A 27,235-nucleotide genomic window follows, 5' to 3' on the forward strand; every position below is an offset into this window, starting at 1 on the left:
CTTGTAGAGTCAATATAGTGATCTAATACAAATAAGTTCTCACTTTTCACACCGTCACATTGTGAATAAATGTTCATGTAATAATGTTTGAAGTTTACAATTACTATTAATTCTTGGAACTAGATATGTGGTCTAGTAACTTTTAGTACCATGCTCTTGATAGTGCACCGTTCTCAGTGATTTTGATGCTTGGTACTTTCAGGAAAGGTTTTACACAGTTCGATGTGATTAGGAGATCAAGTCGACGCTAGGACTCAATTATAAGCCTTGAGGGGCTTCGTAAAGTTATAAGAATAAAATATATCTTTATTTCATAAAATTTTGATTAGAAACATCGGAAAAAGTAAAAAAAATGACGTAAACTAGTGAGGATATGAAAATATCAATGCCTATATGAAGCATATAAAAACAGATCAAACTTTAAAAAAATATATAGCAATCAACAAACTTAAACTTAAAAAGAAAACAGAATACAGAACTTTAATTGAAAAACCACTGCTCCAATTTGGTAGGTCACTGATTTAATCTGAAGTGGTCTTTTAAATGAATATTCCTTTGTCTTTTGATTAAAAATGATACAGAACGTTTTAGGATTTGTTGTGTATGATCGATATTCCAGCCTTCCGTGGTTTCATCACATTTATCCTTTGTAAAACGCGTTATTCTCTGAGGGGGTATAATCCTCATGACTGAGGATTTCGGCTCTCAGCTTTGAGTACTTATATCTCAGGGATTTGCGCAGAATTTGCTCTGCTGTTCATTGATAATAGGCTTTGTTGTCCAGATTTGAATGGTGGATTGTCAAGTTTGAGGTGGTTTAGGGGCTGAAGGTGTTACTTTATGAAAGGCAATTTAATCTTATGAACTTTAATCAGCGTGTGGCCGAGGCAGATGCCTTGTGGCACCCATTTGGGGCTAAACTGTGCTTCAGGCATTCCCGTCCATATTGGTGTGGTCGGACACTGTCCGCGTTCACCGGTCGCGCCACGAAAACACATACCTCCATCTTTTTCCCTCGCGTTTTCTCTTCTTGTCGGCCTGGCTCGCCTCTCGGCCATCGTGAGAGAGAAAGAGAAACCGTGTCTACAGTATCGAACGGTGTTCTGCGGAGTGTGTACGGCGCCATATTGGATCCGTTTGTTATCCTTTTTCGGGATGTTTTTCGTTTGTGCGGTCCTTCGAGCCAGGCTGGATCGTCGCACTGGTCTCGCGTAGTGGTGTTGATGTCGCTACGGTGCTACGAAATGCGCGTCGCGAGTGAAAACGTGTTGTAACTGGTTGCCATTCGGATTATTCTTTACTATATTCAGGTACGGCGAGTTATGTTTGCCTCTTGGATCCGTTGGTGTTGAGCTGGTTGGAATAGGTACCAGTGATGGTGTACAGTTTAGGTTTAGGTGTTGGATGTTACGCTTCACGGTCCGTGGGATTTAGAGAACGATGTTACGACACCGTCGTCGGGGCAAAACATGTATAAATGAAGCACTTTTTTTTAAACCGATATCGAGGACGTCTTCTTTCGATAGTTTTTGATCATTTGATAGTATATTTTGATACTTACATAATGATATTTTGGCACTCTCCAAAATATCTAAGAGGACTGAAATCAACGAATGTATCTACCATGAGCTTTATTATAAATAAAAATACTAATGAACTCACGTCTAATAATAATATTTATAAAAAAAAAACAATTTCATGAGTACAAAATTTTGAGAAAGAAGAGTGTTTGCGAGATGACCCTATAAAATTATGCTTAACAAGATATGCCATCACACTCAACAAGATATATACTTACTTTTTACAAAACTTCTGGATTTCTTCTGCGTCGGTTTTTGATGAGTTTTGAAGAAGCCAACAGGATGATTGACGAAACGTTGGCAAGTTCGACTCCGCAAAAACCGACGCAGGAGGAATCCAGAAGTTTTGCAAAAAGTATTACAGTACCCTGTGGAAGTTTCTTTGAAAAATTAAGAGATACAATAGTCTGTAAACCTAGAAGAGCATGAGTATACTGCAAGACTATTGGTTGAAAACAAAAAAAAAAACGTGATAAAAAGAAAAGGATTGATTTTTACAGTGTGTATATACATTTCTATATTCGAAAATAAATCTTAAATACATATTGTTTCCAAGGTCGCATCCTTATCGATTATCATTTGCCCATGCTCCTGCAGAAACTGTAGAGTTTGCATTATCTACAGAAATAAAAAACCTCGTAAAAAGCTGAATGTAAAACTATTGTTAACCTCTACATCGCTAAAAAGATTTTTTTTCGGTTTTTGAGAAAATTTGAATTTTAATATTTAATATTAGATATCAATGAATCCAGAAAAATTAAAAAATGTGGATAACAGACCACTAGAAAGATATTCTAAATGTTTTGAATACGACGAAATTATATCTTTATAGTCTAATTAACCAAAGCTAAAGGTTTTATAAGAATGAGAAAACGAAGAAAAACTCTCTAAAAACGGAAAATAGCACGTAAGATTGGTTCCACAGTAACGTTAGCATGTACATAAATCGTCCTTAAAGATTGAACTATATTTATGTCTAACTTCGAGCTTTCTACGCTGGGTAGAATGTTACTCAGTCGATACCTCACTAAAATTTTAACATCGGAACCGCTAGGCATTGGAAATTTAAAGTACGTACCAATTTCAACAAAACTACGCTTCATGAGATCTGCATTTGCTAGGTATTCAGGTGCCACAACCTCAAACTCGAGGCGAAGAGACTCCTTAAATGCTAATACACATAGCATAGGTTACAGGAAAGTAATCCCAAAACTAGCCAACATGGTTAAAAGTAAACTTGAATACCTTTCTCATCTAATAAGGAAGAATGACATATACGAGCTACTGCGATAGGAAAATAATGCTGATTTTCCTGACTGGAAAACCCCAAAGCCAGGTTTGAAAAAAGTATCACCTTTACACGTTTCTATCCATTACGCCAGTTCCCATGGTTTCGAATGAAAAGAAGTTTGGAAAACTCTTATGGTTCAATCCAAGTACATTATGAACCATCCGTCTTCTCTCCCTCCCTCGGGCAAGTTGCTTTTTTGGACATGAGGTGCGAGGTTTTTTATGTTCCTAACACGTTTCTAATTGCTAATTTATTAGCATTGTTCAAAAGCTTTTTACACTCTTTTGCTGTCTCTTCTCCTATGCGCTTCTCGTGTTTGGCTTACGTAACGTGTCCAACGGAATCTGGTTTACCTCTGGTTTATTTTCGCAAAACAAGTCGTGTACTTGAACACCTCGCTAAATAGCCATCCTCGTACCGTGTTACTGTGTCACGTACATTTTTGCGCCATACAAGGCGAGATAAACAGGCGCCCGAAGATATTTTGAAAATCTTTACGCGTTGTTTACGGCGAGGACGTGAGGTGCGATTTTTCCTTCGCGTCCTAGATAACGACATCTTTAGAGCTACCCATGTTACCCATCCCATTAAACGACTACTGAAACGCGATAATCAAGCAATGAGGTCAATCTCGGAGGTTTTGTTTCTTTTTCGTCGATTGAAATGTCATCAGGTACGCCTAGAAACCTTCACGGATGAGAAATTAGTTCACATTTAATCCTCTGGAGCTTTGGTAACGTGTACTTCTTTTGCTTCTTCTTCGTGTCCCATAGGCACCTCGCAGGTCCATTTTCATCAATTGAATATAAGGGTGTTGTTTCCATGCCTGACGAGAACACTTTCCTTCAATTCTACCCTGAAGTATTAATTGCGGTGAAGCATATCGATCACTTCACAAAATATATGTTATAATATGATCGAGATATGATATTTTTCTCAATTTTACATTTTATAAAAGTTTGACACGTCCTCGGTGTATTTAGGCTTCAATTCCGTTAAAAGTTTATAACCACGTTTGATCCAAAGTTATAGATTGTTGAAAAAGGATATTTTTCAATTTAAAAATGGCCATCTGGCCATACCATTTCGTTTTTTTACTTCTTCGACACAGTCCCATTTGTTGTTAATGACAGTAAAGTTCTCCTAACGATATACCGATTTTGAAATCTTTGATGGTTTTGACTTCGGAATGAGTTTAAGATCCTCCTGTTATAAAACGCGTTCCACAAGTCAGGGCCGTATTTAAGATATTATTCGACAAGAACTGTGCTGTGCGGACTGTTGTATTTTAAGAGTAGGGTTTTTCTTATTAAACTATTATATTAATTAATATTAGTGTGCTTTTTATAAATCTTACTAAAACAGTCCCTACTTGAGGTAGCTCATAATATAATGACTCCAAAATATTTTCCAAGGAAAGCAATATCTTATGGAGATAATTGATTTATAATGGACGTTTTTCCAGTTTGCTATTGGTTGATTTGTGGGGGTTGGTGAAATCAGAATATGCTGTAAACAGTATTTTCTTAGCCGACGAAGCTTGGAAGGTATTTCTATTCCTCATTGTGTTTTCAATTAGTAATTACCATCTTACTATTATTCAATTGTTTCTCAAGATTCAGTGTGCCATTTTTATTGAGGTGCTATATACATTTTATTACAACTTATTTCTTACCAAATACTAACATTATTCAATTTTCTTAGTCACTTGCGATGTCCAGAGACGAAGAAGTTGAGATTGTGGTCGATGACGTAATAATCGTTGACGCGTCAAATTGAAATATATTTTTGGGCGAACTATACTAAGATATCTGAACCTATTCAAGTCATCCATTCTTCCCTCGTTTATTACGACCTGTGGATTCAGTACCTGCCCCCTAATTACCATGGTTTTCAGATGTATTTGCCAGAATTACATTATCCAAAGCAAGTTGAAATATCTTTTCGACGTAGAACTTAATATACTAAATGATTGTTAAACTAGGGTACTAGAGTACTAGCCGTTACAGATCAAGAAGCTTGTATATCTAAAACTTTTGCTTGACTGCTTCTTTGAGAAAATACTGATTCAAAAATGCCACAGCCAACACAGAAAACTGTCGCATTCACGACTGTCAGCGGCTGTTTCATCTCAGTTCAGATTATATGCCAATGTTCTTGAAAAATATACTGTTAATAATGTTTAGATTGAACTAAATCGTGTCTTTTTCACTTATTATGTTTGTACGGTTTTGGATATAGTGTTAGAAAATAATTAGAAATTAAACCAGTAAATTCCAATTTTTTTCCATAAAAACGAATCAGCTTTTGCACTAATAAATAATATTTGAAAAGGTTTTTTTTTGTATGAAATTTACTATAATAATGCATCTTATTATACAGGTCTACAAAATTAAACTTTTTGACAGACGTTTTTATTTTAAAAACTGCTTTTTAGATGATTTTGGTAGGTTTATTTCAAAAGTTCTATGTACTTATTTGTATCACGTAAGGTTTTTTTGCAAATATTTAAGGAAAAAAAAACGGTATTTATAAAAGAGTTTATTATTTTATTCAGTAAAAGTGAAATCCTAGTTTAAAAAAAAAGTGAAAAAAAAAAATTTACTCAGATTTTTTTTGAGTGAAATTTTCGTTATGCTCCATCTCTCCCTATTCTAACTGCTTCAAGATTTTCAGGAAAACAATTCAATTGTGAAAACAGGAAATGCACTTTCAAAGTCATATTACAACCTAGACATAGTTTTCGTCCTTAGAGTTCCCAAGAAATAATTACTTCTTTAAATGAAACCCGGGAGCTGTTCTCGAAATTGATCATTGTGTTTTGAAAATGTTGTCTTTGCATAATGCTCTTATCTGAGGCCCAAGAAAAATACCTTCTTTTATCTTGGCATCAGATATGGGTGGAAATTTCTCGCACAAATATTTGAAACACTGTTCATTTTGTCTAGGGCTTTAGCTAACTACTTCGTCAAGAGAAGTTTGATATAAAAAGGAGGCAGTAAAACATTTTTGTAGTCAACTAATACATTTTTGCTACCAGGTGTAAGACTTGTTCTAGAGGGTCATTCTATTGAGTCTATCTCAATGTCTTCCTTTCATATTTACACGTTCTAGGATACTAGAAATACGCAACAGCGAAGACAATAGACCTGAACACAGTAGTACGACGACGAATACAACCAAACTGCGCATAAGTAGGTTACAACGCTGTATTACCGCTTCTGCGCCAACTACGTTGCTTTGCAGAGAAATCTAATATTATCCAATGTTGCCAAGTCACATTGAATTTCATAAGAGTCAATTCATTTAAAAATCATGCCTAACATTTTTAAGGTATAAAAATTATCAATCCCATGCCGTGCCATCAAAATGAAAAATTTGCTAGACGACTCGTGGTTCGAGGTAAAGAGTAAATTGGACTGCCAGAGGCGTCCTTTATCCTTTTTAAACTTTCACAAATTAATGTAAAAACCGTTGTTTCAGATAAAAATTCATGCATACTCCCGAAGGAACGTTGGAACGAGGGCAGGCACCGGCTTATTCCACGATTGCCGCTATCGATGACGACGACGACGAACGAGTCGCGTCACCCCAACTGGTGTCCCCACCTGACACGGACGATCGCGACGAAATCGTCAAGAGGTAATAAAATATAAAAATCTCAAAAAGAATAAACGTATAATATATTAATAATATTATAAAACACAAATTTTAATTACGAAATAAGACGTAAAAGAAAAACACGAACAAATAAACGAAGTTGGACAAGCATCGCCCATTTTCGGTTTAGACATAATAATTATTGCGTTATAATTATTGTTATATTGTAACATAATATTATAGTGTATTATAAGAAAACAGATATAAAAGAAGAACAGGAACAAATAGTAAAAATAAAAATTAATGTCTCAGTTTTTCCTGAATTTGAAAAAGCAACGCCCATTTTCGGTTTTTACTTAATAATTATTGGTATATCATAAAATGATATTATATTATAATAAGACACACACGAATAGTACAAATAAAAATAAACTTCTTCCAGCAGTTGAAAATCGCTTCGGTCTGAACCCGAAAAAGGATCGCTCATTTTCCGTTTATACATGATCATTATTTTACTTATAATAATTTATAATAATACTAATAATAACTTAAACAATTCAAATTATTAAATATTTTGTCAGTGGATTTAAAAATGATTACTGGGTAACATCGTAAATCAGTAGAACTGTTCAAAAATAGGTAGAACTGGCAACGCAGAGGTTGTCGTTTTAAGTTGGCAACCTCAAATTCCCAAGAACGTTTTTAACAGACATATGGCCGCCAACGTTAGGAAAATATCTGTTGCCCACCAGGTACTGACTGTCTATCTTGCACAAACGAGTAAAGTGCAGTATTATTTCCTTTTCTCCTCCTTCTTAAAGCCGAAGACAGCGGTATTAAAACACATCAAATAGAAATATATCGAAATGTTTAGCCCACCGTTTAATAGAATTAATACTAGAAGTCTGATAGAGAATGAATAGAATGGGAGTACACTTGCGCGGAACTGTTTATAATAAGTTTCAAATAAAAGAGGGATCCCATTTTATAAATTTTAAATAAATCAGAACAATATCTACATCAGCATATTTTTTGGTTTGCTGTTCTGACGTAGAATTGGTAACACAGCTGTCAGCGGCAAGTTATGTGAAGTGGTCATTTTGGTTTTGTGTTCTATAAGTTTACATCCATGGGTCTTCTTTAGCGATTTGAAATTTGAGAGATATTTTTGAAAACGCTAATACATGACCATGTTGCTTGTGTCTAACATCTGCAATAATCTCATAACAATAGAGCTTCTTTTTAACAACAAGTTAGTGTTGCCAAACATCACGCGAACTCGCGACCCACACAACAGTAATTTTCGATAAAGAAATATGCGCCGCTCCATTTTCTGTCTTATAATTCCGCGCTCCAACCCCTATGTCAGCAAAATACACCCCCCACCCCTTTTAACGACACCTGCGAGGAAAATTGCAGGTCACAAGTAGCAATCAAACGTACGCGTTCCGGCCTAAGACGTTCGATCAGAATTAACGCTCTTTTTCGTCCGAAGAACATTTCGTTTCCGGTCTCTAATTATCCGGCCGGAGTGTGGGAAAGTACGGCCTTTGTTCGACGAGCGAAACAAACGAGTTTGTTTTCAATGCAAAGCGCGATGGCGTTCGCTGGTGCCATTGTTTTGTCCCGACGTAATGTTACCGCTGAAAATTGTTTGTTGTTGTTAAAAACGGAATGGATATAACTTAAGTGAGGGCGTAGGGAGAAGCCGCGAGACCAAACTGGCACGTCAGTGCGGCAAAACAATTTTCGGGACTTTTTACATTTTTTCCAGTCGCAGAAATTAATTTCCAAAAGCGTGATTCAAAATGGGGTTTTCTGGAGAAGAAAAACTGACCCTCACTTCCGAAGATCGATTTTCAAGCAAGGTTGAGATGTTTGCATAATATAAGGGGTGTTTTTTTTCGATGTATAGTACTTTAAGTTGCAATAAAACATCGATGGATGATTCGATTGACGAATTTTATTTATCCGAAAGATAATCTTGTGGCATTACATTTTAAATATGATTTCTGGCATATGACCGCCACGGCTGGCGCGGATGTAGTCCAATTTTCGATGAATTTTTCCAACATTTGGGGCGGTATATCGGCAATAACACGGCGAATGTTGCCTTCCGAATGGTCAAGCGTTTGTGGCTTATCCGCATAGACCAATGACGTTACATAGCCCCACAAAAAGTAGTCTAGCGGTGTTAAATCACAAGATCTTGGAGGCCAATTCTCAGGTCTAAAACGTGAAATTAGGCGGTCACCAAACGTGTCTTTCAATAAATCGATTGTGGCACGAGCTGTGTGACATGTTGCGCCGTTTTGTTGAAACCACATCTCCTGGACATCATGGTTATTCAATTCAGGAATGAAAGAGTTAGTCATCATAGCTCTATACCGATCATCATTGACTGTAACGTTCTGGCCATCATCGTTTTTGAAGAAGTACAGACCAATGATTCCACCAGCCCATAAAGCGCACCAAACAATCAGTTTTTCTGGATGTAACGGTGTTTCGACATACACTTGAGGATTAGCTTCGCTCCAAATGCGGCAGTTTTGTTTGTTGACGTAGCCATTCAATCAGAAGTGCGCTTCATCGCTTATGAAAATCGGGAACAGCGGCAATCTCGTTTTGGGCCCATTCGACGAATCTACGCCTTACTTGATGATCGTTATTTACGAGTGTTCACAATAAACCGGTTTACTATATCCGAACTCCGTTGTATATAAAAACTTATATAGAAGTAGAAATACTAGAAAAACTAGATAAATTGTCATAAATATTATTATTTAAACAAATCTACTATTTACAATACAACTTCAATTGTAAATTCTCTATAGTCGTCGGCGTTGAGAGAAATAATAAAGGTCTCTACAGTGTTTTCTAGCATGTTATCACCTTCCCACATTCTATCTTCTATTCCACTCACATTTTACTGTTCCTCCGTATATCTTTCTGAATTTGCTCCTTATTTAAAGTAAGCCAACGAGGAAGACGTGGGTATTGTTTCGGATATTCTTGAGTGGCAGCTAGCATTATCCATGATTATAACAGACTCAGGAGGAATAAGATCTAGCATTTTCCGGAGGAAGTCTTCAAAAGTATCAGCATTCATGTCTTCATGCTACTCTCTACGCCGTGTTGATTGAAATGCTAGAAATTCACTACCGACAAATCCATTTTTGCTGCCCACGCGAGTAATTATTAAGAGGGTGTTTTTATTATTATTATTAGTATTATGTTAAAAGTGATGAGTGATGGGTAGACGACTAAGGCACAAGTAGGTCAAAACTAACAGTAAGTTTATCTCACACTCTCAGGACCCTTGACAATTATCATAGGTTATGTAATACGGCTATATGTTTTACAGTTCTATAAAAAACAGAGCATAGTTTTATTATTGCTTTGTAAGAAAAGTATCTCCTTTGTTGAAACGTTGAATTTATATAGGTTTACGAAATCGTAGTTCAATGAGATAGATTATTATGATGAGATCATATTAGTTATAATAATTTTTATTTATATAATAATAATATTTATATGTTCTCCGAACCACCACGCAGGTAAAATTCCAATACCACTTGTATTTGAGCCAGTTTACATCCTCCCATAACATTCGCAGCTTTAAATATTTCAAATTGAACATATTTTATGTGTGCACGTGTTACTTTTATTCTTTTGGCCCTGGGTTCAATTTTTCTTTTCTTGTTTGAAAACTCGTCCGATGTTGTTATTCCTATTTAAAATACGACATATGACAATTAGCTAAGTTGCTAGAAAGGGGTGTTTTATAACCGGCAACCATTTCTTAACCATTAACCAAATCGGGTCTAACTCAATGACATTCGGTTTTAGATTCGACGGTGTAAACCTGTTCAGTGGATAATTTGTTATCATAAAACTGCGCGATCCCCCGACCATATACCTTGTGACTTGCGGAGATAACGGTAAAGCGAGCCAACGCGATTGGTACGAATGGGACAGTCGATGTCGGTCTATCGGAGCGTGAGTTGTTTTTTGTTATTGTTTTGTTTTTCCGGAGGAATGTAGTGAGGCACCGGATCGAGAGATGACGTCGCGAATCGGGGACATTTTTCGTCACCTGTGCGTGAAAGTAATCGTGGAAGAGTCTAAAGTCAAGCCGGAGAGGCAGGTGCAAGTTTTCACCGTGGAACGTTACGCCAAAACAGGGTTAGTTGCGACAATTATCGCGTTTTAAGGGTCGAAACGTCCGACGATGGTATCGACGCATTTGGTGCCGCAGTTCGGTCTCCTGAACGACCTTTGACCAACGTCAGATCGGAAATTCTAGCGACAAAGGTCGTGGTGCCGTCGGATGTGCTCAGAAGCTCTTGTCGATCACGGGCGATCTATTACGATTTTGTTGTGGGTCAGTGAAGCAATGTAAAACCGTTGTCGTAAAAAACGTAATTAGGTGTTATCGTTACCCTAGATAAGGGCGAAGGCCATGTATAGCTATATATAGTTCGTCTTCCAGAGATTATGGAAATTCGAGCATCTCTTGACCACCAAGGGGTGATAAATCTAACCCTAAAAGTCACATTCTAAACAATGTACAATTAACAATTTATATTAATTTATCGTTCATTAATTATAATTGCCAGACATTTTCTCCTAACCACATTTGGCTGAACGACCCTGACAGTCTTGGCCAATAGCTGAAAAAAACCCTAACGTATACTTATTGCACGTTTTCACAAGGTCGCAGGACCATTTTTGTTCCGTTTTCCGAGTGCACACTGCTAGAAATATTTATAAGTCGCGCCGCGGTTATCGATTTTGAATTAGACGTCAAAACCCCAACACATTGTCTGATATGGCCACCATTTGATCGATTGTTTTAAATTTCCTGGAAACCGTCATCTCCTACGTAACTGATCTGTCACTTATTTCGGTCCATATTCCCACCAGAGGCTGCTTGTGTTAACTTGGCACCTAGATCACTCTGGAAAGGTTTCATAAGTTCTTGAGTTTAGGTGGTTTATACTTTATAGGCAATATTTCATAGATTTCTTGCATTTCTTGTCTATGCATAATACGCAAAATTTCAAGAAAAAAATGCCTCCATTATAAAACTTAGTATTTTTATTGTCATAAGCGAATTGTGTGATATATTGTTAAATTTAGTAGATTGATGGAAATAGGATAGTTGGTACCAAAAATCCTAAAGAAGAAAATAAAAATTTATGGTAATTTGTGGAAAACAGGAAAAACCCTACCAATGGATATATTGTGAGTTCCACAGTGAGCGGCACAGCAGAATGTAATAAGGGGAGTGTCTACACCCTTGGCACATTTGCCATATAGTTCGAGTTTCTACGCATCTCTTGAATCTATGAATTTACCCACCCCAGTAACATATTTTGCTGTGGCATTGTTTATCGCGTGCCAAATATTTGAGATGGTCTGCAATTTTTATTACATTAAATACAATACAATTATGTTGTTTTTTCGAAGTACAAATTTTTGTTTGAGCTAAAATGATTTGGGTTTTTTCCGATTCATTACCTATAAATTCAAGTGCTGCTGCAGCCTTGGAGAAACCCAACCATTTCAAAGGTTGAAAACCAAGGTTGGTTTAACCAATCTGATAATTTTTAGGCTTATTTTCAAATGTCAACTGCTCTTCTTTTTTTAGTATAGAAACAAGCACACAGGAGTAAGATACAGAGAAATTTAAGACATTGAAAATGAATATTTCTCAAGTTCAACAAAACTGTAACTGGCTTCATTTTGTGTTTGATATGGCCCCAAATACAATGGGAATATCAAAAAAGAAAACCAAAACTACACACACAACCAACAACCACAAAAATAATAATAAAAATTGTTTCAATTTTATTGGCGATCGCTAGATATTAGTCCGGTGCAATATCGGATTGACGTGACTTTTCCAGCAAACTTCTTCCCGACATATACTTTGCTAGGACGTAAAACGTGATAGCTATATATGTCGCAAATTCCTCACACCCTTGCGAAATTACCCAGAAGCGTCTAAAAATAGTCTTGAAAAAGTCCACCCCTAGTTGTATTTTATTTTTTTACGGATCCTTTTTATCTCCTTTGTTCGAACGAGGTCAAAATCCGCAACATAATAAACGCGATCGAACGTCGATATACTTTTACGACGATGGCGGCGGCGCGAAAATGCGTTATCTGGCCGGTCGAATTTAATAGACGCGACCTTGGACGCGTGTGTGGATATGTAGGCCCAATATCGAAAACGAGTTGAGCAAAGACGGTATTTGCGATAATTAAAAATAAACGTCGAACAAATATCGACGTGGCCCGGTGCGCGATGATGTATAGTACATTTCGAGATATTCGGTTTCGATGTGGTGGCGTGTGAACGTTGTAGTCACATGGGCGGAGTTTACCTTCCGTCTTTTTCTAATAGCTATCTTAAAATACAGTGCAGCTTCATTAATCGGAACAGCTGGTTGTAACGGTCTATTTATACATACATATGTATGTACATATGTATAACGAAAAACATTTACCCTACCTTTAAATACTGGGCGGGAAGAAGAAAAATTATTTAAATTCCTAAAAGTTTTTTAGGTGTCAAGTTAAATAAATATTACCTCAACATATTTCTGCCACCAAAATCTGAAAGGGCGAATAATTTGAAGTTCGTATTAGGTATTTCGTTTTTATATTAATGTACCTTTGGCTCTTTCTTAAAGAAACCATGCAAATGCCTTTTCAACTCCATTTGAAATAAGGTTTAAAGTTTTCTACTCGAAGAACCTTTATGTGCTGAGGAAACCACATACTCGATTTTTTTCTCTCGATTCTTATGAATGGTGCTTCCGGTCGTTTTCGCAACATCAGATTTCGTTGTCAAATTTGTAAGAGAGAGTAATTATAACAATAAAATTTTAATTTTCAAATGTGTGATATATATATATTTTATTTTTAATGAATAATTATTAAGTATTAAGAAAGGTCCGTCAGCGACGTGACACGGTTTGCATCTGATACTAAAAAAAATAATCTGAAAACTAACCAAGAAGATTAATAAAACAAACTTAATATCACTTAATATCACCTGAAAACATTGATATGGTCTGTTCATAGATATAAGAAAGTGACCAATTGCTTTTGAATGGGATCATCCAAGGGTGGTCATTAACATACAATGCAACAAGATTATTACCTAAAGTTTCGGAATTTAAATTCAGATAAAATTGTGGCCCGTAATAGAAAATAATTTTATACCTACCTGTGTTTAATATTCTTTGGTTTGGTATACTACGTAGTTTAAGTTTATTAGTAATCATTCTTATTTCGTGTGTAATACAGCGTGTGTTGAATAGTGTATCTCAGGAGATGCTCCCGCCCACTATTCTATTGAGACTAAGGAAGTTATAAACAATGTTTATTTGACTCTCATTGAACGTGGTGCCAGCAAGCAAGCATCTTTAGAAGAAACGGCCACATTGACGAAAATTCCAACATCAACTGTATGGAAAATTGCGAATAATCCCATTTCAGCGAGGAAAAAAAGAAGCGATGCTGACATTTTCTCGAGTGTAGATGAAAGTGATCAAGATATAATACGGCATAAAATTTACCAGTTATACGAGGAACAAAGCGTGCCTACATTAGATATCTTAATTAGGAGGCTTGAAAAATAAAAGGTAAAGCATGCTGGCTCTGAAGATGGTTGGATTCCAAATGGACTTTCTCTGCCTGCGAAAAATATTAAAGATTCTTCTCTGGATTACCATGAAGACACCAACGCTGATTTATTTGAAAGTTGATTAAAAAACAAACTAGTTCCAAACATTTCTCCTAATAGCGTTTTTGTAATGGACAATGCAAGTTATCACAGTAGACAGATGACTGAAACCCCTTCCTCATGTGACACAAAAGCAACAATCCAAAACTGTATGTATATAATAACGACATTTATTTTCACGAAGATTATACCAAACAGCAATTAATTGAGGTTCTACAAAGCTTAACCTACAAAAGGAATACATCTGTCATAATTATGCAAAAAATCTAGGGCATACAGTTTTACCCCTGTATATTTAATCCCATTGAACATGTTTTTCACCAACTGAAATCTGCCATTCGTCGTAACAATGTTTTTCCCCGTGTTAACTCCAATGTCCTCAAAACTTATAGAAGTTTTTAACATCCCTCCACAAAGTTGGGCAAATTCTGTTAAACATATAGAAAAAGCAGAACAATCGTATATCCATATTGCAAATAATATAGAACAAATAATAATTAGAACAGGCGATGATAACGATAGTGATACTGATATGTTATGTGAATAATTTTTAGTAATTTAAGTAGGTAATAACAATAATTTGTAATTTTATTTTAGATTTAAACATAAATACATATATAATTAAATAAATATTTTTTAGTATCTTTCCTAACAAAACTCCAAATAATTAAATTCTAAGCAAAGTACGGACCTGTTCGGCCATATTTCATTCTTACAGCTTGCCCGGGTCTTTCCTTAATTCATATCAGTTAGTCACTTTCTTATATCTATGAACAGACTTTAACAGATATATCTTATCATGGCATAACATCTAGAACTGAGTTTAGGTTGGTACTAAGGGCAGAACACACATAGTATCTATTTCAATCACTAGTGCCGATTGTTCCGATCGTGCAAGGCAGGGACATGCGAAATATCTTGTCGCAAATAACCACACCGGCACTGCAGTGCAAAAAACAAGTCAGGCCATAATATACTGAAAGGCAGAAACACACATCATTATATTGGTACTAAGGGCAGGACACACATAGTACCTATTTCAATCACTACTGCTGATTATTCCGATCGTGCAATCGATACTGAGAGCAGAGACGCTAATATTTAACTAAATTCTTTGGTTATACTTTATCATTCAATAAATCATTTCATACTTTGGATATGTAGGCCAATAAAACGAAACCATCATGAAATTCAACTGCTGTACTGGTGAGAACACTCACTTTTAAGTCTTTTCAATTTCACGTAATGCAAACAATAGCCCGCAAAACTCGAATGCACGGTTAACCGAGAAATGCCGGGAAGATATTTCATAAAATTTTACTGCACCCAAAAACTATGCTTATTATAAATGACGCCCTTCTACTAATCGATATTTTGACAGAGCGAGAGGCGGGAAAATGGCTCTCAAGTGGTTGCTTATTGCGTTGTATATACAAAAATGTTATAAGGTAGCTTAAAAAAAATATATGTTGTTTAACTGCTTAAGGGAGTAATGCGAACAAGTCTTTACATGATCGTTCTGATTACGGAGGTAGCGTTCGGATTATGACATCGTAATTTGAGTGTTCCAGTTAATGAGTTATATCTCAGAAAAATTTCCACAGGCTACTGTAATACTTTTTAAAAAACTTCTGGATTCCTCCTGCGTCGGTTTTTGCTGAGTCGAACTTGGTGACGTTTCATCAATCATCTTATTGGCTTCTTCAGAGCTTGACTGAAACTGGCTCGCATTTTACTCTGTACCTGCTTATGTATAGTTTGAGGGGGGCGGAGCTAAATGAGGGGCATAAACACCGTCTCGGATGACTGATTCCCATATTGGTGACAGATAAAGGCCTGAGTCGCGGTTAAGATTGTTAAGTTGTTTATAGATTTCTATAGACGATAGGCTCAAAGAACACGAAAGAGCCTTACGACTAAGACAAATAAACTCATCAGCTGTTGCCGAACACAATTACGAAACCGGACATAATTGATTGATTGATAAAACTAAAATTCTTGCATGTAATCGATTCTTCTACTAACGAAAAATCTGTAGAAATCTATGAACAACCTAACAATCTTAACAGCGACTCACTTCTTTATCTGTCACCAATATGGGAATCAGTCATCCGAGACAGTGTTAATACCGCTCAATTAGCTCCGCCCCCCCTCAAGCAATATATAAGCAGATACAGAATAAAATGCGAGCCGGTTTCTGTTAAGCTCGGAAGAAGTCAACAGGATGATTGGCGAACCGTCAGCAAGTTCGACTCAGCAAAAACCGACGCAGGAGGAATCCAGAAGCTTTGTAAAAAGAGTTATATCTCAATAAAATTGTTTTAAGAGAATAAAGTACCAGCATAAACACTAAAGTAAGTAAAAATATCACAAAATAAATTTAAATTACTGAATAACACGAAGAAACCGCAAAAACTATGTCAGCTTACATACAAACCACGGTTTTGCCACCAGTCAGCTGATTTCTGCCATATTGGTCGCCTTCTTCTTCAATGACGCTAATTTGGTCGCTTTTTCATAAAGCAATTCGGCCAACTTATTCAATATATTTCCACATTTATAGAAACAAAATTAACGATGTGTGTAGGTTACGGACTAATCCATGAAGTGGCACTGTTTGGTAACAAATTTTTGATCCATACCAAAAAAACAGAGTTCTAACAAATAAGTAACGATATTCATATCTATGGCGCTTATACAATCGAACCACCCTCAGTAGTACAAATTTGTAAATATTAAATTCAAGTTCCAATTAAAAATGTCTTAAGAGAATGACAAACTGTTTTTAATATATTTAATATTTAATCGTATCTTCTAAACGACTTATCCTACTCCGACAAACTTTGAAAGAGAAATGTAAGTGTAAATGTATTCGCCACGCAAGCAATTCTCCATATTAGCAGTTTTTCAATTTTATCACGAAAATTCAAAATCCCAAGGTATAATTTTGATATCGTCCAAAGTATATTAAATTTGCAACAAAAAACGTTAACACGGCGTTTCGATATCTTCGTCCATTTCAGATATCGCCAAAACAGTACTTTTTAGCACATTAATTTTCCGATTCTGTGGCAAAGCATTGGTTGTGTGAATTTGTCATAAATAAGGCAAAAAAATAGTAATTACGTGAACGGCCTAATCGACAAATAGCCCTTTAAATTCCTGAAGTGGCGAAAGGCGTTATAGGCCTCTCTCAAGAAAGCTGTCACTATCAATGTGCAGCAGTCAGAAGGGTTCTTAGCCCATGAATTAAACGTTGACTAGGTTTGTTCACGTTTTATGTGGAACGTACGGGCTGTGAAATAAAAATAACAATATTAATGTTTATTTGATACAATACATTTATTTTGTAACGTTCATGGACCATAAATAGTCTTGACGCGGACCTTTTTGACAGCTGTCAGTCGTTAGATAGGTTATCCTCCGTTGTCCGTGGAAGTTTAATTGTTTCTTTTGTGTTTGTTGTGTTTTCCGACAAATTTCATTAATGAATGTTTAGTGCGACTTGTTGTGATTTCTATCAAATCCCGCTAGAATTTATATGAATAAATACAGAAGTCAATAATCATTAAATATTTCGAATTCCACAGAATCATATATGTACATGACATTGGTGTGAAAAATGAGATTATTTTCGCTTAATCAACTCTATGAAAATCTGCCACTCTCAACTATCCAATTTTATTCAGCTGTTTTATTTATTTTTTTTTTCATTGCTTTCTTAATAGCAATATCATCTGGAAGCATCTTTTATAGTTACACGCTGAAAGATTGAACATACCATCGGATAAGTTATCTTTCCCATGGTGTCAAAACCATGTTAGTCCCAGATCTCTTTGATTATGCGCTTTGGTAATACCTCCAGGTTTCTCAGATGACACTCGACAATCCCACACCCATGCAAGAATCCGATAACATAAGTGCGATCGAAGCAGGATAGCTTAAAGTCTCTTAGATATTAAGTCTAGATAGCCAATTTGATTCCGGTCCGAAAGTAATGGCCCAAAGAGCATTTTTACATTTCTTCTATAATAGCATAGCATGTATAGGTGCATAAGTAATTAGAATAAACGCAAAAAAAAGCGCATATAAAATGACGATCCTATCGTCGCCTTTGTATATATATATTTGCCGAAGACGGAATAATCCGGTCTTAACCCCCCAAGGGGCGCGTGCCGTGTCGAGGGGTCCTCGCGTTTCTAAAAATGGGGTGCATAATCCCTTTTAATGAGGCCTTCGCGCGTGTCATTCCAACCGTTTTTTTACGCGTTTCAGTTTGGCTGCTATCGAGGATGATTTACAAAAAATGGCGGCCGACGCGGTAGTCAACATTCCGCCCGTCATCCAAGACAGCTCTCCCGACACCCCACAGCCCGCCTACGACCCCAAACAGGGATGGGTGAACGGAATTTTCGGATGCCTGAGGCCGGTCCTGTCCATCATCGGTAAAGGCGTGGCCGAAAACAAAAACGCGCAGGGTAAGTTTTTTTTTTGCAAATAGCGGTTGATTTTTAAGAACCCTTCAAGAAAAGTCTTATTAATTTTTTAAAAAAAGGAGCGGTTTTTTGTCAAAAGTCAAACATTCCATCATGTTAAAAATAAGTTATTTTCAGGAAAATTTACAATATTCAACATTACTTGCTAAATAGGTGTCTCAGCTTTGAAACATTACTCACCTTAACCAATAGTTCTTAATTTTTTAAAAACGTGTATTTATGGAACACATTCGCAAAATTCAAGATGGTATTTTGGTATTGTATTACAGATGACTGGGAAATCCCTTTCGAAAAAATCACGGGTCTCGAGTTCATTAGCTCGGGGGGTCAGGGTGCGGTGTTTTCCGGCTTCCTCAACAGCACGCCGATCGCCGTCAAGAAGGTGGCTGAACTCAAAGACACCGATATAATCAACCTACGGAGGTTGAACCACCCCAACATCGTCAAATTCAAAGGGGTGTGTACGCAGGAGCCTTGCTTCTGCATAGTGATGGAATTCTGTCCGTACGGATCGCTTTTCAACCTACTGAAGAACCAAAAGAATGTGGTCACCATCAACAGGGTGGTTACGTGGGCCAAGCAGATCGCGAGCGGGATGCATTACCTCCACATGCACAAGATTATCCACAGGGACCTCAAAAGTCCGAAGTGGGTTTCTCTAAAGCTTATTTTAGTTTGGGTTTAAATGCGCCTTTTGCAGCGTACTGATCGGAGAAGAGGAGATCATCAAGATTAGCGACTTTGGCACCTCGAGGACCTGGAACGGAGTAAGCGAGAAGATGACATTCGCCGGAACGGTGGCCTGGATGGCGCCGGAAGCTATCCAGGAACTCGCTTGTAGCGAGAAGGTGGACATTTGGTCTTTTGGTGTCGTCTTGTGGGAACTTCTGACCTGTGAAGTACCTTACGACGGTATGGAGCAAGGTACTCATCGTAATTCTTAAACTTCATTTCCTGTTATTGAGACATGTGCCTCTTTGGTTTCCAGGAGCGATAATGTATTCGGTAGGCTGCGGCAAGTTGCGCCCTCCTATCCCATCCACGTGTCCGGACGGCTTCAAGCTGATTATGCAGATGTGCTGGAAGCACAACCCGAAAGAGCGGCCGTCGTTCAAGCTCATCTGCAATCACTTGGAGATAGCGTCGGTGGAGATCCTGGCCAAATACCAAGACGACCAGTTCTTCAAGACCCAGGAGACGTGGAAGCAGGAAATCAAGTCGCAGATCACCCAGTTCGTGGAGAAGATGCAGAAGCACAAGTTCGAGTACCACCTGAAAGAGGAGCAGCTTATCCAGAGGCGCGAGATGGAGATCAAGCACATTCTGGACATCAAGGAACTCTACGGCAGGAAACTGAAGCAGGTGGATCAGTTGTACGCCGAGCTGTCGGGACTGAAACAGAGGAAGCGAGCCAAAGTAGACCGCACGTGCGACAGAAGGCGCGGGTTCTTGCACTGGAACAAAATGGATAGGAGGAGATCCGTGGGTAATCAGCAGAGCACCACACCGACAAGTCCGGAATGTAGCCTGACTAGTCCCGATAGTCCCAAATCAAAAGCACCGACTTACGCGACTCTGAACCAGTGCACGGAGACGGTGACCACTCAAACGTCGGCGGGTTCGAGAAGGAGACATCACAGGACCAACTCCAGCTCCCCCAGGAGTTCGGGATTCTCTTCGAGGGCCTCCAGTTGTCGGGCGTCGGTTGTAGTAGATGCCGAAACTCAAACCGATTGCATGGACATCAGCGAAAACGACCTCAGCAGTCCGACTTCAACGTTGGCCGACCCGGAAAGCTCGAGCGCCCAGCCGACGGTCTACCCCCAGAGAGTTATCCTCCAGGAGTTTAGAAGCGACGACGAGAGGATCAACGGCAATAAAGTGCAGTTACACTACATGGTACAACGTTTTGATCAAGGTAAGTCCCGTCCACCTCAAATGAGAACGGACACTGACGGGGCTCTTGGTGCAGGTGTCCAGGTATTTAAGAATCTGGATCCCTCAGTCGACGAAGACGCGGTCAATCGCAACTACGGCACCCCGAGGGTGTCTAGCGAGGAAAACCTCGAGGCGTTGAGCAGAAAAATATCCGCCATGACCATATTGTCGCCCCAGAACGGTAACATCTCGGACAACCTTGAGTTCATCAGAAGGAGGACGATGTCGGAGACGAAGGACGAGTTAGACAGTACGGAGGACGCGGCGAACGAGGACAGCTTCACGGACGAGGACGGCGAGTTCTACAGTAGCCTCAGACGAAGGAGGTGAGTCGATTTTTTGGGATGCGGTTACGAAAATTTGCCTCCAAAATGTCGGGGACTTGAAATGCTTACGTTTGAGATTAGTTTTCTTGTTTCCCTTAGCAAACATGGCAAGGAACTCGCGAAATTGAGGTAACATGCGCAATCGAATTTGTTTGTGATAGGAAAGTGGAGGTGTACACCGGGTGTTATCGAATGACGTCGTACCGTTTAATGAGTGATCCTCGGGGTGGAGGATTAAATGAAAAAAGTACTATTTATAGCGTGTTAATTGTTCATAGAAACTACCCCAGGCTAGTATAATACTTCTTATAAAACTTCTGGATTCCTCCTGTGTCGGTTTTTGTTGACTCGAACTAGTTAACGTTTCGCCAATAATCCTGTTGGCTTCTTCAGAATTTGGCTGAAACTGGCTCGCATTTTATTCTGCATGGTCTGTTCATAGATATAAGAAAGTGACGAATTGCTTTTGAATGGGATTATCCAAGGGTGGCCATTAAGATACAATGCAACAAGATTATTACCTAAAGTTTCATAATTTAAACTCGGGTAAAATTGTGGTCCGTAATAGAAAATAATTTTATACCTACCTGTGTTTAATATTCTTTGGTTTGGTATACTACTTAGTTTAAGTTTATTAGTAATCGTTCTTATTTCGTGTGTAATACAGCTTGTGTGCGAGTCTAGTGTATCTCAGGAGATGTCCCTTCCAAATGTAGAAAACGCTATTCTATTGAGACTAAGGAAGTTGTAAACAATGTTTATTTGACTGTCATTGAACGTGGTGTCAGCAAGCAAGCATCTTTAGAAGAAACGGCCACATTGACGAAAACGCCAACATCAACTGTATGGAAAATTGTGAATAATCCCATTTCAGCGAGGAAAAAAAGAAGCGATGCTGACATTTTCTCGAGTGTAGATGAAAGTGATCAAGATATAATACGGCGTAAAATTTACCAGTTATACGAGGAACAAAGCGTGCCTACATTAGATATTTTAAAGATGAAACCGGTGTTAAATGTGACAGACCTAGCTTATGGAATTGTATTCAACACATGGGTTTTAGATTTAATAAAATTGCCAATTAATGGAATCTTTTGGAATTCGGAAATGGCGACTGGAATATCTAGATAAAAATAGGATTTACAGAGAACAACAAAGGCGAATCATTCGACACTTATGATACCCCGGAAAAGGGTTGGGTTGACTCAACTGATAAGTATAAAACAAACGCGCCATCAAAAAGAGATAAAAGAATAACTATTTTGCATGCTGGCTCTAAAGATGGTTGGATTTTTTTCTCTGTCTGCGAAAAATATTAAAGATTCTTCTCTGGATTATCATAAAGTCACCACCGCTGATTTATTTGAAAGTTGGTTTAAAAACAAACTAGTTCCAAACATTCCTCCTAATAGCGTCATTGTAATGGACAATGCAAGTTATCACAGTAGACAGTTGACTAAAACCCCTTCCTCGTGTGACACAAAAGCAACAATCCAAAACTACATGTATAATAACGACATTTATTTTCAGGAAGATTATACCAAAAAGCAATTGCTTTGTAGAACCTCAATTAATTAATTGAGGTTCTACAAAGCTTGAATTTACGAAAGGAATACGTCTGTGATACAGGGCATACAGGTTTAAGGCTTCCACCTTACCACTGTATATTTAATCCCATTGAACATGTTTTGCACCAACTGAAATCTGCCATTCGCCGTAACAATGTTTTTCCCCGTGTTAACTCCAATGTCCTCAAACTTATAGAAACAGAAGTTTTTAACACACACACAACGAGGGGCGGAGCTAAATGAGAGGCATAAACACCGTTCCGGATGACTGATTCCCATATTGGTGACAGGTAGAAACTGAGTCGCGGGTTAGGTTGTTTATAGATTTCTACCTAGGCACACAGATCGATACCTTAATGCATTGCTCTATCACTATCCGCCCCAAAAACCATCGGTTATCAACTCTCTCGTTTACAGAGCCGTAAACCTATCTCAGTCCGCGTCATTGAACTCAGAAATAAAACACCTTACCTCTTCTCTCTAATAATTTCCACATTAAATATATTAAGCGTTCCATCACAAAATACACTTCACCACAACCTTCCAATAGCAATGAAACCGAAAGCAATCCCATACTTGCGACTTATATTCAAAACATCACTGACCACATATCAAAAATTCTAAAGAAGTATAACGTCAAAACCAGATTTACCACTGGTCCAGAAATCTCTCAACATCTTCGATCCGTCAAGGACAAAATTCCATTTGAGATGCCAGGAGTTTATAGCAGTTGCCGAACACAATCACAAAACCGGATATAAAATTTTATTCAATAAAACTAAAATTCTTGCATGTAATCAATTCTTCTACTACGAAAAATCTGAGAGTCTATATAAATCTACAAGCAACCTAACAATCTTAACGCGACTTAGGTCTTTACGTGTCACCAATATGGGAATCAGTTAAGCGAGACGGTGTTTATGCCCCTCATTTAGCTCCGCCCCCTCAAACAATATAAAAGCAGGTACAGAGTAAAAGCTCTGAAGAAGCCAACAGGATGATTGGCGAAACGTTAGCTAGTACACAGGAGGAATCCGGAAGTTTTTAGCGGTTGTAGCCTAGTATTCGAGAAAAATAGTATGATACAATGTATGCACCTCTTTTTTCCGAATCCCCACCACGCATCCGACGCGTCGTTCATAACGCAACCCTTAATTGCAGCCTGGCGAGGAGACCAATTTACCCCGGACGCAGGGCTAAACGTTGCCCGGCGAACCTGAGGTTCTCCCATAAAGACAACGGCCCTTCCGACGAGGGTAACACTTCCGAGTACTCGCCGTCCAGCAAATCGTCGACGCTCGAGTCGAACCCGGGCGAAAGGTGTCGAGGATTGCCGAACGTGTCCTTGAAACGACCGAACGACATTTCGGACACGTCCGACAGCGAATCGGAAGAGAATACGACGATAGTCACGCAGCTCGCGTACAACGTCAACAAGAAAGAGAACTTGGTCTGAGGGCGGCCGTCGTGACAAGCGCGAATGTGATGTTTCGTTTATATTTATATTTTTTTCATAGGACTCATCCGCCATTTTGTTACGCGCGTGCGGGAATTTTGAAAATTTCGCCGGCCGCGTGGGATGCCCCGCGTTGCAGGATAGGTTTTGGCCGTTTTAAAACAACACCCGACGAACTTAACCTAAAAATATGCGTCGCGGACCGCGTTGTTCCTAACCTTACTTATTTTGAGCTCGTCCCCCGTTCAATGCCGGACGAGATGTTTCGTTTAGACTTGTATTGTAGCGAGAGCATTTGATCGACACTTATTATGACGGGAACCATTTTGTTACGATTTTTCCGAGTATTTCGAGTCGGGCGTCAAGTTAAGCCAGTTGTATGAGACTGCGTCTCAGGATAAACTTTTAGCCGTTAACGGTGTCCAAAAAACCGGACCCTGTACGTTATTCCAGCTTTATTTATTTTGGGGGCGTCAAAATATTGAAACTGAACATAAACCAGCTAAGAAGGTTCTTGGTGGCATTGGTGGTATTGTTTATATTTAATGGTGTTAAATGGTTGGGCGCCACACCCAAAGCAATAATATCGTTCTTGGTACGCTGGTTCTAAGTAAAAACTTTCAATTATTTGCTGTGATTATGGTTGTTTTAATACGTCCAATTTGTGAAATTTTTTTTCGTGTTTTGTAGACGTCGTAGGTAAGTCCTGGACGGGGTGTCCAGTTGCTTGGATGTTTCCTCCTTGTAACGGTGAAAATTGTCATTTGTCACACTGACAAGACACTGTACACCCTGTACAATTTGTTGCCATCGTTTAATGCGACAGGTGGCTTCTGATTTCTTGTGATTTTTTAGGGAATATACGAGAGAATTTTTATAACGTAGTTCTGTAGATCGATATACGTTTGTAGAAGTTAAGTTTTTGTACTGTGCAATTTTTGAAAGGGCCCTTTAGCAATAGACGCAAGCGTCTAGGTACTTCCCGATAACGGCGACCCAGGAGAGGATAGTTGTGTAAGTTTTTTTCCAATATTTTTAGTTTTTACAAGTGGTTAACATAAAACTCTACTCAGAAATATCTAGTCCATATTTGTCCACTATCTGCGAAGTTATGAAGAAACAATGATTTTTGTCTTAAAACCTTTTCACCCCGTTGCTCAAAAGTTAGAGGCTTATTATATCTATTCTTCTTAAAATCCTCCTACAGATGACGACACATGAAACTCGTGTCGGGTTGACCGGTTGACGTCACTGACGGAAACAAATCTTCGATATAACTGTCCTCTCTGACTTGCCGTTCTTGGCCTCTACGTCGACGCTTGTACTGTGGGCGAGCCTACTAGATTGTTGTCCCGTTTACCTAATATTTACGAGACTATATACGTGTCGCTTAAAAATATAATTGCATTGTTACTTTTGGAAGTTTATGGAATCTCCGCACACGACGCAGTGGCGTGCGAGTATTTTTGTAAAGAGCCACACATATTTTTTATTAATCGCGGTTTTCATGACGTTTAAGAAATAGGTTGATTGTATCGTAATTTAACTTTTAGCGGTTCTCTTGTATTGTGTAATTTTTAACGGTTCGAGCGCGAGACTCGAACGGCCAACATTCCATTCTTTGCTTGGACGGCCCAACAAACGGATGTACAAAGGTTTTACGCGCTTTCTGTTTGCGAAATTTTCGTTTTTTGAAAGTTTCCTACGTCCACTGTACTTACTTTAGACATTCCAGAATTCTTTTTTGTATAGCTATTTATATATTTGATATTTTTTGTTGGCGCGAGTGCCAAAAATATACTCAGTTTTACACTTGACGGCCGTTTTCTTTATTTTTCCACCCGAAATTACCTTAAACGCCACTACAAATTTAAAAATTGTGTTGCGCGGTCTCGGTGGCGACATCTGTCATCGGGTGTCCGTACTTTGCCCTCTCCGATGTCGCGGTCGATGATGTATTTAATTGATGCGGCTACCGTGCGCGAGATGGCGCGCTCAGCGGCGACGAATCGGATACCGATCGCGGCTTCTGTTCTCCCAGTAAAATTAAGCTGTTGCGTCGACTTTTGACGACGGTCGTACGAAGCGCATCTACAAGAACGTGATCGAAACGACAAGCAAGCGCATTGCGGACCCCGTGCGTCCGTCGAAGCGCGGTTTCGCGGAGTTCGTTCAGTCACGTCGTCAAGCTTGGAGGAGAAGAGGTCAAACGCGCACCGAAACAAAAAACACGGCGACACGTTTTCATTTTACAACTCAATTTCCCCCAATGGTTAATTTCCGCGCAGGTGATGAAAACATTTTACGGCCGGGAGACATTAAATGGAACTCTCGGCTTTTAATATACGGGACGCATTAGTGGAATAAAATTGTTAATACGGCGGGGCCCTCCCACATCGGCGGGTGGCGGCTCGTTCTTTCGTCGCGGCCAATATCAATAAATTCCTGAAAACGAACGTAAAAGTCGACGTTTCTCTTTTTTTCCCACCCGGAGACTCATGCATTTAAATTCATATTTAACTTTTAATTATGTTATTTAGCTGGTTCGCGCGGGTTATGATTGTCGCGGCATCTTTTTGGCTCGCAAAACCCCAGCGATCCCCCGCGTTCAAAATCTGAAGCTAAAAGTTAAAAATGATTTCTTTTTTCGTTTGTTCATAATAAGACGTCAAGTTTGGGGTTGGCTTAATACAGAGTTGGGTTAAATTAACATCGATTCAGGATTGCTACGCGTTACGCGTTAACAGGGAGTGGTTAAACCGCCAACTAACTTAACTTTACCCATGTGTGGTGGTTTATTACATTTGACACTGAGTGTACCATTTTGTAGTGTGTACCAGTTTGCGTGGGTGTTACTAGTTGTTTTGATTAAACTTTATGCTTTGTTATTATTTATGTTGACCCAAGCCAATTGAAGAAGCCAATTTTGAAATTTCTAAAAGTTAAATTTCATTTTCAACACCCCCAACATTTGCACCACATTTAGGATAGTACAGTCTCGTGTTGATATACGGAGAATCACTTTTGTAAGCAAACCTTTCTGTGTCACAGGAATCACTTTACAAATCAAAACACAGATCGGTAAATAAAATAAACAGAACTTTTGGTTAACTTACTATGCTTCGTCTTCCATTTTGGATAGTACTGGGAACATTGGACCAAAGGCAAAGAATAAAAATCGCACCGAAAAGAGAGTCGTATTTTTTTTTCTTTCTTCGTTA

The 27,235-nt window shown here is 38.4% G+C and overlaps 1 protein-coding gene across 4 annotated transcripts; it reads left to right on the forward strand.

Annotated features, from left to right (window-relative positions):
* The first annotated feature begins 1,109 nt into the window (after positions 1-1,109).
* On the forward strand, positions 1,110-25,824 carry LOC132707495 (mitogen-activated protein kinase kinase kinase 12). Of its 4 annotated transcripts, XM_060679375.1 has the most exons (9): positions 1,110-1,310; positions 6,355-6,513; positions 18,506-18,708; positions 18,996-19,374; positions 19,427-19,650; positions 19,715-20,644; positions 20,699-20,990; positions 21,072-21,119; positions 23,720-25,824. In XM_060679375.1, exons 2-9 carry the CDS (start codon positions 6,365-6,367, stop codon positions 24,012-24,014), a joined length of 2,520 nt encoding a protein of 839 aa, XP_060535358.1. In that variant the 5' UTR covers positions 1,110-1,310; positions 6,355-6,364; the 3' UTR covers positions 24,015-25,824. The 4 variants fall into 4 exon arrangements, with proteins under 4 accessions (XP_060535358.1, XP_060535360.1, XP_060535359.1 ...); XM_060679377.1 differs by lacking the exon at positions 21,072-21,119; XM_060679376.1 differs by lacking the exons at positions 1,110-1,310; positions 6,355-6,513 and adding an exon at positions 10,415-10,656.
* The last annotated feature ends 1,411 nt before the right edge of the window (positions 25,825-27,235 follow it).

The sequence above is a fragment of the Cylas formicarius genome, unplaced genomic scaffold (assembly GCF_029955315.1).
Source record: "Cylas formicarius isolate icCylForm1 unplaced genomic scaffold, icCylForm1.1 PGA_scaffold_9__14_contigs__length_23061073, whole genome shotgun sequence".
NCBI classification, from domain to species: domain Eukaryota; kingdom Metazoa; phylum Arthropoda; class Insecta; order Coleoptera; family Brentidae; genus Cylas; species Cylas formicarius.

Excerpts from the sequence above, each read along its gene's own strand:
- LOC132707495 (XM_060679375.1), top strand. The coding sequence starts at position 6,365 with ATGCATACTCCCGAAGGAACGTTGGAACGAGGGCAGGCACCGGCTTAT. Across the intron at positions 19,651-19,714 it reads TTACGACGGTATGGAGCAAG|GAGCGATAATGTATTCGGTA; the intron begins GTACTCATCGTA and ends TTTGGTTTCCAG. Across the intron at positions 21,120-23,719 it reads AAGGAACTCGCGAAATTGAG|CCTGGCGAGGAGACCAATTT; the intron begins GTAACATGCGCA and ends CCTTAATTGCAG.